The sequence below is a fragment of the Chiloscyllium punctatum genome, chromosome 9 (genome assembly GCF_047496795.1).
Source record: "Chiloscyllium punctatum isolate Juve2018m chromosome 9, sChiPun1.3, whole genome shotgun sequence".
NCBI lineage: Eukaryota > Metazoa > Chordata > Chondrichthyes > Orectolobiformes > Hemiscylliidae > Chiloscyllium > Chiloscyllium punctatum.
The window spans coordinates 46135141-46147886 of NC_092747.1; the positions used below are offsets into that span (position 1 = coordinate 46135141).

The 12746-nt window shown below is 36.6% G+C and overlaps 1 protein-coding gene across 2 annotated transcripts in view; it reads left to right on the forward strand.

The window, feature by feature from the left end:
- xpo4 (exportin 4) overlaps positions 1-12746 on the forward strand; it is a 249078-nt gene that overhangs the window by 224513 nt on the left and 11819 nt on the right. For both annotated transcript variants that reach the window (XM_072577418.1, XM_072577416.1), the window contains 4 exons: positions 757-916; positions 2928-3097; positions 4483-4657; positions 9216-9509. In XM_072577418.1, the coding sequence (XP_072433519.1) occupies positions 757-916; positions 2928-3097; positions 4483-4657; positions 9216-9509 (799 nt within the window). The remainder of the gene's footprint in view (positions 1-756; positions 917-2927; positions 3098-4482; positions 4658-9215; positions 9510-12746) is intronic.

Genomic DNA, 12746 nt, shown 5'->3' on the forward strand with positions numbered 1-12746 from the left:
CAAGTGAGATTCGTGCTACTTTAATAAGGGAAAATCTTTCAAAAACATTGTTATCATTGAACTCCCCACCTACAACATCCTGGGGATTACTATTGACCAGTACTGTATTTTTTGATAATGGGGCAATAAGTTGGAAATTCTGTGGTGAGTACTTCACCATCTGACTCCCCAGAGCCAGTCCACCACCAAGCTTGAGTCATTCAATGACTTTTCAGTAATAGTGTTGTGCTTGCACACTCACCCTATGAAAGAGTTTTACATTTAAATGTGTCTTAAAGGTTTGCCCATGTTTTGGTCACTGATAACTATATTAGAGAAAAATAACTGTCTAAATTGTCAATAGAAGTATATTTTAAATTTGTGTTTTACATTTCCTTTTTGCTAGTTCACTTGCCATTATTTTATTGTTATTGCTTGAACTTTAAACTGAGAGAGATTCAAGGGCATAATTGGAATGGAAACTTGGAGGGCAAGGATATATCAAGAACACATATGACATGTGGTCATCTGAAATTGTCTATATTGCATTCCAAATAAAGTTGAAGATTTAATCTGTATATTTCTATTCATGTCCTCCACTCTAAAAGTAGCACAACTGTTTAACAAATATCTTCAGTGTCTTCTCACCATGAAACTGTTAGCCATTTAAGTTTGGATACATCTTGTCCATATCTTTCAAATTAAACATCTACTTTGTGTGACGAACCATCTTGATTCTAAGTCACACTTAAACTGAACTGAAGTATCTATTTCCAGGTTGTTAGCTGCTGTTCTGAGAGTTTCGGAAGTTGAATCTCGAGCCACTAGGGCAAACTTGGCAGAACTCCTTAGTCCACAAATGGGAAAAGATATAATGTGGTTCCTGAAACGGTGGACAAAGACCTACCTTTTAGTAGATGAAAAGCTTTATGATCAGGTGAGGAACTTTGTGTTTTAACGAGTGTTTGCTATTTAATATACTTGTAGATTTATAAACATTTCTTAAGCAATTTTGAGGATCTTCCTTCAGATCTGGTCTTCCACATCTATACTAGTATGTTCACTTAAGTATTTTTAAATTCCTATGCATGCCCCCTAATTGGACCTGTAGTATGTGCCAGTTCCTCTTCATATCTGGATGAGTATTATACCTTGGAGGTCATTGCATGCATTTGATGACTTTAAAGCAGACTCTGGTGTATACCTTTATATTTTGCACTCTGTTTTGTACTGATATATATTCGCCTGACTATTGCTGATTTTCTTTGATTTAAAAATTTACATTTACTCCTACCTGCTTAATTTGTGGATTGGATTTAATGATTTATTGTAAAACGGTGCTTCTTTGTGTAGTTCAGGTAGGGACAATTCTGTATAATTGATAAGGTTGATTTCAAGAAAGGTTGAAGATTTCTTCAGCTGTCTCTTTGATACATGTCCGACAAAAGTCATGCTTTTGGGCCACTATTTGGAGTGAAACCCTTTTTATGGTTGCACAATATCAGAGTCTCACATTCCAAAGGTGAATTGATCAGTATTGATATCTCTTCTTGGGTATACAGTGATTTATTGAAATTGTTAGTGTAGTTAGCATTTTTGGAGACAGAAACAGTTAATGTTTCAAGTGTGTGTGCTTTGAGCAGAATTGGAAAAGGGTGGGTTTTGTCACCTACTTTCAAAATTCCCTTGTAGCGTTTTTGTATTTTTACCAGACTCTAGGTAAAGAAGCTTTTCTTTAATTTGCTACTGGATTTATTAATGATTATTTTATATTCATAGCCCCCTAGCATTTGAATTCCTGATGAACAGAAATATCTCTGTACCTACGCTATCGAATCCGCTCATCATTGTAAAGATTTTCAGTTGGATCACTGCTCAGTTTTTATTTTCCTTTTCTAGAAAAGTACCCTAGCTTATTCAATCTTCAAGCTTTATTCAAGCTTATCTGTAATTTTTAAGTTCTGTATCCGTCCAAGAATTTGTTTTAAAACCTTCTCCGATGCTTCCATGCTTCTGAGACTAAACCATTCACAGTATTGATATCTCTTTTCACATCAAAGAATGTTCCTGTGCTTGAACAACTACTTGTTTGATGGAAAATCATTGATAAATTTGGAAAATTATTGTTAATTTACTGGTCAAGTTGCATGATATTGTGGAATGTTATCTTTCTGTCTTCTGTCCCTTATTTATAAAGAAATAGAAGAAATGACAAAGAATAACAAGTTAAATGGACCTTTTCTGGTGCTTTAAATATGTCTTGTGATTGATTGAGAATAAACTACAATGAATCTTGCAGGGTCGGGGCAGTAGTAAAGGTCAGAATATATTGTGATGGTTGCAGTTATGCAAACAAGATGAAAGTTTTAGTTAAGTTGGTTGCGTTGGTTGCAAGCCAAGGACTTGAACACCAAATTTAGGCTGACACTTGATTATTGAAGAAATGCTACATTGTCAGAACTTCTCTCTATGTAATAAGCTAACATGAGATACACTCTACCTGTTCAGATAGAACCCATGGTGGTATTAGAAGAGGTTTTCTTGGTAATTTGGTCTTCCCTAAAACAGCCACACCAGAAAAAAATCTAATTTCTCAATTGCCTTCTGTTTGTAGGGACATGCTGCACACAAACATGAGATATTGGAATTATGATAATATGCTATATAGTCTTTATTCGGTAATCATGAAAAGTACTATTAGATGGAATGTGCAAAATAACTCAAATAGAAAATTAAGTAGGTTTAAAGAAGAAATCAGTGAATTTGAAAAGCAACAAAATGTATTAATGGTATGAAAATAAATTGACAATAAATGTGCCTTCCCAAGTACGTGGAGATGATGGTGCCCTGCTAATATTTGATAAGCTTCACTATGTGTCCTGTTAATTCAAACAGCTGAATGAACATCAGTCCTATATTTTTTAGAAGTATATCTTCTTCCCTTACAGATAAGTTTACCATTAAGTACAGCATTTGGTGCAGACACTGAAGGTGCTCAGTGGATTGTCGGTTACCTTCTAGAAAAAGTTATCAGTAATCTTTCAGTATGGATTGCAGAACAGGACCTGGCAAATGACACAGTCCAACTCCTTGTAACACTAGTAGAGAGAAGAGAACGGTGAGTACTCTGCGCAGGCGGTAATATCAAAACAAAATCCGTCAGTTCTCCTGATTTAACAGCTAACTTTCACTTTTTTTATTAACCATTTTTATTGAGATATATTTTGCCTCTTGCCTATTCACATTGCCACTATTAGAAACTTATTCTTTCACTATTGTGTGGCATTTAAAGGAATAACCAACGCTGAAATTATGAAACAGGAGTTGGTCCATTTGACTCTTCTTATTTGTGTTGAATTTAAATCTGTCTTGTAGATCAGTTTTATGCATGCCCATTTTCCTGCTTTTTCCACATTTTTTTTCATGTTCTTCAGAAGGATTCTTCGGTAAGTTCTTCTTGATTTATCATCACCATAGGAAATCTTTCTATGTTCTGCTGACTGTCCAAAAATTATTCTAGTGTGTTTAATTTTGTAGTTAGTGTGGCTTGTCTGGTCCCTTGTCTTTGGATACGCTAATGATGATTCTGACCATATATAAACTTTTAGTACATGACTGCTCCTTAGTGGTTTTCTTCATAAATTAAATCCTCCATCTGTGTTTCATTTGTTCCAAGGCTATTGAATCTCCTTGTGCTATTAAGGAACCCAAATTTTCACCTAATATTTCAGATGTAACCTCATCATTATTTGGTGTTGAATTATCATGAATTCTTTGCTCTTGTATTCTGTTCTATTTGGTATAAACTCACAAATTATATTTAATGTTTATAGAACCAATTAGTTTTTTCCATGAAGTTATTCCTTTTTTGATTCTATTTGAATGTAATTTTTCAGCATAAGAATGTTTAATGGCTTCTTTAGTTGTTTCTCCAAGCATTTTCTTAGTCACACACTGCCTCACTGAATTGACTTGTTAGAAACTCATGATGCTTTTATCATGGTTCTTAACCTCAAGCAGGTGGCCAGCACTTGATGTTATGACTTCATTAAGAAAATTATGTTGTGTTTTTTGGCAATTATCATGTAGCCATTTGAATGTTTATCAAAAGAATTGACTGCATGGACTTTTAGTTTGGAATAATTTGTCAAGTAGCTTATTGACTAATGACTTTAATGTTCTAAACTGTATTGTATATAAAAGTTCAAATGTGAGTACCCCAAATATATTCTAAAATAATCAAATGATTTCTCAGTCTAAAGCTATTCACACGTCAAAAATATATTTTGAGAGAATAGTTTTATTTGATGCTGCAGTTTTTTGTAGCCACTTAATAGTATATAAAGAAGTATAGAATATATATTTTTTTCAAACAAGTACTTGTTTTTGTTCAAGATTTTAATGCCAGTTGTATTAATTATGAAGCTATAACTACATTCAGATATTTGCATTTGTTTTACACCTATTTTCCAGTAGTTTTAATTGACAACTGTTTCCTTTTAGGGCTAATTTAGTAATAAAATGTGAAAATTGGTGGAATTTGGCAAAACAATATGCAAGTCGAAGTCCACCACTAAACTACCTTCCCAGCTGTGTGCAGCGAACATTGATGAAAGCGCTAGTTTTGGCAGGGTTTGCTCATGTGGATACAGAAACAAAACAACAGTATTGGACAGAGGTAAGAATTTGAATATAGACAAAGTTGGCAATTTTTCCAAAGTTTCTAGCATCTTTAAGGTAAACTATTGGACTAAATGTTTCTAAAACCAAGAGCATATTGATGAAGAAACTTTTCGTTCAATCCACTGGTCTTGGATATTAATTTACTTTTTGCATCTCTAGTTGCTTTTTTGAAACATATGTTCCATTTGGTAGAGGATACACTGCCTACACTGATAACCTAAAATATATAGTTTGCGGATGTTGAATGTGATAGCAAATGGTACTGTGCAGATGATCATATCACATCCTAAGTTCAGCTATTTTTGTCTTCATTTCCATCTTCCAAAAAAAGCATTACCTTTTAAAAGGCAAAATTTTGCAGGTGGACATATTTGGAAGACATTTTATTTTGAAACTACGACTGATGTAGTATTTGAGAACTGCATAAGGAGAATTCATGTGCTGGTGGAAGTGATGTAATAAGCGATTGAGGGGGGGGAAGCAAGATCAGTCAACATTAGAAGAAAGCCAGAATTCTCAACACTACCCATCTGGCCAATTGGATATTTAGGCACAATTACTGAAACTATTTTCAGAAGCTCTGACCCCGAAGAGTGCTCTACAGTCTGGAATCAGTGAAGGCTATCTGAACATTGCAGTCATATCTGAGATCAAACTTATTGGAAATAAAGCTCTCATATTGTCAGATGAAGGCACCACAGATATTAACTTTTATGCCGCCAACTGAATGCATGAAGTGATAGGACAATGCAAGTCATGTAATTTGACAGGGCTCTCTTTAATTTACCTGGCAGCCGTGGGCGGCACGGTGGCACAGTGGTTAGCACTGCTGCCTCACAGCGCCTGAGACCCGGGTTCAATTCCCGCCTCAGGCGACTGACTGTGTGGAGTTTGCACGTTCTCCCCGTGTCTGCGTGGGTTTCCTCCGGGTGCTCCGGTTTCCTCCCACAAAGATGTGCAGGCCAGGTGAATTGGCCATGCTAAATTGCCCATAGTGTTAGGTAAGGGGTAAATGTAGATGTAGGGGTATGGGTGGGTTATGCTTCGGCGGGGCGGTGCCGAAGGGCCTGTTTCCACACTGTAAGTAATCTAATCTAAGTAATCTAATCTAATCTAAATGTTTCAAGATTTCATAGATTCACGAGGATTGTAGAGGCTTGCACTCATTTGACACAGCATGTGCAGTTTCCTTCATGCAAATTCAACAAGTTAGTCAAATGCTTAAAAATGTGTTGCTGGAAAAGCGCAGCAGGTCAGGCAGTATCAAAGGAGAAGGAGAATCGACGTTTCAGGCATAAGACCTTCAGGAAGAAGAAGCAGCAGCCTGAAGAAGGGCTTATGCCCGAAACGTCGATTCTCCTCTGATGCTGCCTGACCTGCTGCGCTTTTCCAGCAACACATTTTTTAAGCTCTGATCTCCAGCATCTACAGTCCTCACTTTCTCCAAGTTGGTCAAATGCTCAAACAGAGGTGTACCGTATGCAGAGTTTAATAAATTGTGAAAGCATGTTGTGAGATTGAGTTTTGAAACTAGGAGTGGGTAGTAGGTGTTCCTGAACATGATCAAGAGCTTGATAGAGACACTGCTAATGCTGACATCCTGATCCATGAAGAAAGGAAGCAGGTGCTGTGCCAGGTTTATTGAGACAGATTTATTTGGTGCACCGTCTCCTTTCTTTCACCAAGTTCTTTAAGATATAAGTAAAATTTGAATTGTGAGCCTAGCATATTGATCACTTGTTTTCTCTCGTTATGTAGGAGATACTTCACTCTTTTGCATTATATATTCAAGTTATTTGTTCCTGTAACTTTGTCACTTTGTGCCTTTTTTGTTGGTCTTTTCCCAATGCTGTTCTAGCTGCTATTCTGTGTGCTCGATGACATCCTGAAATGCAGCAAAATAGTATTAATTTCTTAATAGAGGTGAGCTTTCTCTTAGCACCTTGAATCATGTGATGGGTTGATGAGAGACTGACACTGTCTGGGCTCCTATGTTGTTGATTTAAGGCAAAACAATATCGAAGACACAAAACCAACATGTCCATGTCCACAAGATTTGGTTACCATAGATGATTAGAAGAATGTCTTCACTAAATCTAATAGATCTTTGATCCCTCAAAGTGACAACCAAAAATGCTTTAGTCCCTTTTCAGAGGGTGCACTGTCTACTTCGTGATCTAGTTAATGTAATTTATAGATAGTCCCTGAGTCATCAATCATTCATTCAGTATCTACACGTTAAGGTAACTGATTTGACAGGAGAAGTTTTCTTAACCTGATACAACTGCCACCTTCCCCAGGCTGTAAATGTGATTGAAGCTCTGCTGACATCCTACTCATCATGGCTGTGCCATTAAGATCATCATCTATATGCTTGACATGCAGGGATCATTACACATTTGTTCAACCACGTAGGTTCTACCTCTGCACTTGTATTCTCTGCATATCCATGCTCCATGTTTCACCACATGTTAAATTCCCCTTTCACGCAGTCAGAGCGATGTGAGTAAGTGGTTTCAGATTGTCAAGGCTAGAGGGAATGTGCAGTTTTTGTTGTTTAGATGCTTCTCAACTGTACAGCAAATCTTCATGTAAAAATTGCACTTAACTGACGCGGTTTTAATTGACCAGACTATTTAGTAGCAGAGAATGGTTAATGCAGGCAGAACTAAATGCACAACTAATTTCTGTCACTAAGTGCAAATTCAGAACAGGAGCTAGAGGTGACTTTAAAGCTTAAAAACAAGGGACAGTGTCACAGAATTGCTCTGGTATAGAAGAAGGTCATTCATCCCTTTGTGCCTGCATCGTTTCTGTTGCCTAGTGCCAATCTTTTGCCTTTTCCCCATTTTCCTGTACACCAAGTCATCCAATGTTGCCTAGAATTCCTCAATTGAACTTGCTTTCATCACATTTCTCAATATTTCCATACCCTAACAACTCACTAGCCTAATTAAAATTAGTTAATTTTACGATATGCAATGAGTTTGGCGCCTCTGAACCGACAAAATCCTCTACTGCCACATTTGTAACTCTGCATCAGGGAGCCTGGTGTATATCAGCCAGAATGATTGATTGTGTGAGGTACTAATCAACACCAATAGTCTGTGCCATCAGGATAGTGGGTAAAATAATTACTTGACCAGTTAAATGGAAATTTAAAGCAATTGATCCCCCTTTTAGAACAATCTTAGGTTAACTGAATACTTGATCATTTGCAAAGTGAGCTTTTTTTTATACAAAGATACATCTTTCAAATGATACAGATCTTGTCACTTAAGGAAAGGTTCTAATTAGTAGTCATTTCAGTTTCCCCTCTTAACGTAGGATATTTAAATTGTGAACTGTAAATGGAATTTCAATATCTTAATGCCAGTTGCTTAATTCATGTTTTGCCATCTAGGTAGCTAGCTGACAATATTACTCTTATGCTACAAAATGTTGCCAGACATTGACCCAATGTAGTTCAACCACAATTTGCACAATTATGAGCATAATTGGGTCAACTGATTTATAATCATTGATCATTCAATGCTTAGAGGTAATTGGGACATGACAGCCATTTGATTCTAGTGCTAATTGGAATTTGTTTATTTAATAGCATCTGTTAGAATCAGTACAAAGACAAGCCTGAAGCAGCATCACTAGCATTAAGTTCAGACTGTTTAAAAAAGGATTGTAGCTTTAGGGGTTAGTAGATTGCGGCGGCTAAAGCTACATCATGCATTGTGTGTCAAGATGAAAGCTTGATCTGGCTGTATTTCTGATTTTGTTTGACACCATTGCCATAATCCTTTAAAATTAATTTGTGAATAACAGTATATATAATAAATTCTAATCATAACTTAAGGCCTAAGTCCTGGAATTTCCTCTATGTACCCCTCTATCTAGCCTTCCTCTTTTAAGACATGCCTTAAAATCTTGCTCTTTTACCAATCTGCTAGTCATTTAGTTAATATCTCCTCAAGTTGTTTCTGTAATTGTTAGATCAATAATGATCCTATGAGGTGTTTTGAGGTCTTGTTTTACGTTAAGGAGCATGTGCATGTTAGTTGGGAGTCAGTTAGCTCAGTTGGCTAAATGGCTGTTTGGTGAAGAAAAGTGATGGTTTCAATTCCCAAACTGGCTGAGGTTACTGTGAGGGACTCTCCTTCTCAACCTCTTCCTTTGCTTGAGCTGTCATGACCCTCAGGTTAAAGCATCACCAGTCATATCTCTGATGAGTGAGGAGGTCTATGATCCAGTTTTTTTTATCATTATTTATGCTATATCGGGCAATACTCCAGCACTCTCATCAAAGAGATCAAAGATACAATGCAAGCTGAGCTATTATCTAGACTGCACACTTGTGCTTGTTTTGTGACATTGATTATTTATCAGTAGAAATGTAGAAATATTCTTAAATTCAAAATTAAGTGAATACTTCTCCACATACTTCAGTCACCCCCAAGAAGGATCATAGCATCACCAGCAGCAAATTTTGATTATATTTATTAATATTAGAAAAAATCCATGTGATTCACTTTGTTATATTTGTTTTTAAAAATTTTTAGGTTCTCCAGCCACTCCAACAGCGATTTCTTAATGTTATCAACCAAGAAAACTTTCAGCAAGTCTGTCAGGAAGAAGAGGTAAAACAGGAGATCATTGCTACACTGGAGGCACTTTGTGGAATAGCTGAAGCAACACAAATAGACAACGTGGCCATTCTCTTCACCTTTTTAATGGACTTTCTCAATAATTGCATTGGTTTAATGGAAATTTACAAGAATACACCTGAGACTGTTAACTTGATCATAGAAGTTTTTGTTGAAGTCGCACATAAACAAATCTGCTACCTTGGAGAGGTAAGTACAATCTGTCAAAGCTACTCTTTTTTTCGCATGTCTTCACTTGTTAGGACATTTCATTGTTAAACAACTAAATGATTCATAATTTACACCCACCCACAGTTAATGTTGGTGTTTCCTGTTTCATGGGAAAAAGAAGTGTCTTAGGTACTTGCTTTTCACTGTTTTTATATCATTGGAAGTGAGTAAAATGTTTGTCCAAAAGCAAAATATTAGCCTTTTGCCTGTTTGTGCATCTCTGCTTGTGTTTATTTTTGCTCTCTACATATATAGGATATGAATGAAGGTGTTTTAAAAACTGTTGAAGTGAAGATTATATTGCCATTTTAAAACCTGTTGAGGGGAAGGTTATATGCCATGTGACTAACTATTTCCTTAAAAATGATCATAAAATTCATTTCATTGATAACGTTTGATTGGAAATGGTTTTGGACTGGATGCAAGTTCTGAACAGATTATATTTTATCCATTGAAGAAGGATAATCGGATATACTACATTTCATAAGTACTAGAATATAAAATCCTCCAGTGACATTTGTCATCAATTGGATCAGTAAACTGGTTATGTATCTCTACAGAGATTTTCTGTTTTTTGTTGATTGGCAAGAAGAGCCAATATGTCTTTGATTGCCAAAGACATCACTACAGAACTTCGCCGGGGCAGTGTCTGATCCTAACCACCTTAAGCTGCTGCATTTCTTCTATCACATTTAATATGTGGCAGTGTTCACATTTGACTGCACAATGTTCAACACCATTTGCAACTTCTCAGCAACCTGAAGAAGTCTGTGTGCATATGCAGCAAGACCTGGACAACATTCAGCATTGGGTTGTTAAGTGGGAAGTAACATTCAAGACATACATACTAGTCCCAGGCAAGGTCTATTTGCAATAAGAGAAAACCCAATCATCTCCTCTTGACAATCACTGGTATTAACATTGTTCATAGTAGGAGCTTCAACATTGAAGTTACCATTGATCCAAAACTGAACTGGACTAGCCACATAAATACTGTGGCTACAAGAGCAGATCAGAGACTGAATTCTGCAGTAACTCATCTCCTGACTCCCAAAAGTCAATCCACAGGATGCAAAACAGAGTGAAATAGAATGCTTGAATAGAGGAATATAACTCCCAACTACACACAAAAAAGCCCAACACCATCCAGAACAAAGTAGCCTCCTTGATTGGCACCATATCTACCACCTCAGCATTCATTCCCATCACAAATGATGCACAGTGACAGCAGTGTGTGCCATCTCAGTAACTCACCATGGTTTCTTTGGTGCCTTCTGCCACCTAGAGGAATAAGAGGAGTGGATGCTTGGGAATGCATGCTTCCTTTCCAAGCCTTACACCATCCTGACTTTAAACTCTATATCCATTCCTTCACTGTTGCTGTTGCCTGAAACTTCCTTCATAACAGTGAGGTGCATATACCTACAGTACATAGACTGTGGTCAGAAGTCTCACAACACCAGGTTATAGTCCAACAGGTTTATTTGCTTTTGGAGCACTGATCCGACTTCATCTGGTGAAGGAGCAGCACTTCGAAAACTTGCGATTTTCCAATGAACCTGTTGGCCTACAACCTGGTGTCGTGTGACTTCTGACCTTGTCCAGTCTAGTCCAATACCAGCACTTCCACTATGTGGACTGCAGCAGTTCAATAATCACTCACGAAATTTTCTCAAGGTCATAGCCAGTAACACACACATTCCATGAAATAATTTTTTAGAAGTACTTTGTCTTGAACACAGCACTGAATATTCATTGCATGGTATACACAAAAGATTGAGTATATGCTAATTGCAAAGTTTCCGTTCTGTGAACAACAAACAATTGCTTCCCAAATGAATGCTTCCCTAAAAATTACAATTTCACTGTTTTATCATGTGAAGTTTGAGGCTTTCCTAATTATTTTAGTGACTGGTTTAATATAAATATCAACAGCACTAATAAATTAACACCTTATTTGTTTGGGAAAGTATCATATTTCCCGTCAAATGTTGAATAATTGAAAGCTAAATGTATTCAAATAAGAAATCATCATCTTGCACAAAGATGGAACCTCCCAGCAACTGCATAGCCACACGCATTGCTCACCTTCTAAACAGCAAACTAAAGCTGGGTAATAAATGCTGGCCCAGGTCGCAAAATCTACTCCCTTGAATGAATAAAAATAACTGAAGGTAACCTTTTCGCTTGGGGTAGGAATTGTTGACAAAGAACATGGTTAAAAATTTTGCAGAATATGACAATGGTGTATTCGAACCTACTGCCAAGAAAAATGAGAGGAACAGATACATGGGAACACTACCATCTGCAAAATCTCTTTCAAACTATATTCTCATTCTTCACTGTCATTGGTTAAGATACTGGAAATCCCTGACACCATCACAAGTGTACCTATGCTACATGGACTGCAGCAATTCGAGAAGACAGCTCTCCCAATTATTTCAAGAGAAGGACAAGAGTCAGTGGGCTAGTGGGTGCCAGTGCTTTTCAGTGTTTGAATGAATTAACAGAATAAAACCTCTGACTCTGTCTGCTTTTTGCATATACGAGCTAATGTTATGAAAAAAAAATTTTAAAAAGCATAAACGTATGTAAGAATTCAGAGGAAGAAAATAATTGAGAAACATGTTAGAATTGTCTTTGTTTGAAAGGTATTTCACATTTTGTTGTCCTATAAACAGAAATGCTTTAATTTTGGCAAATTTTCTTTAATTTTGGCAAACTTCTTGTTACGAAAAACATAAAGTTGCATCACTGGTTGCTGGATCAGGAAGTTCTGGGTTCAGATTCCAAACTTGGAATTTAATCGACACTAATGCTTTGTTGCACTATTATATAAAAAAAAGTAGGCTGCATTATCAAATGTCATCTTTCAGACAAAGCCTGCACATTATAGACCCATTGTTACTTTTCAAATAGCAGCAGGGGATCTCCCCTGTGCCTTGGTTAAATGGAAATGGTAACCAATACCAGAGCAATTTATTCATTATGGGATCTTGCTGTACTGTTTCACCTGTCTATATTAATAGTGACATCATTCAAGTTATTCAATGGCAGTTACTACAAATCATTTTGTGGAGTCTTTAGCATGTAAAGGTTGCTAGATAAATGAGCTGTCTTTTGTTAATAATCACTACAAATTACACTGCATAATATCCAAAATAATGGGATAATCCCCTATCCTTTAATTGCCTAAAGTGTTGGAATATTTTTAAA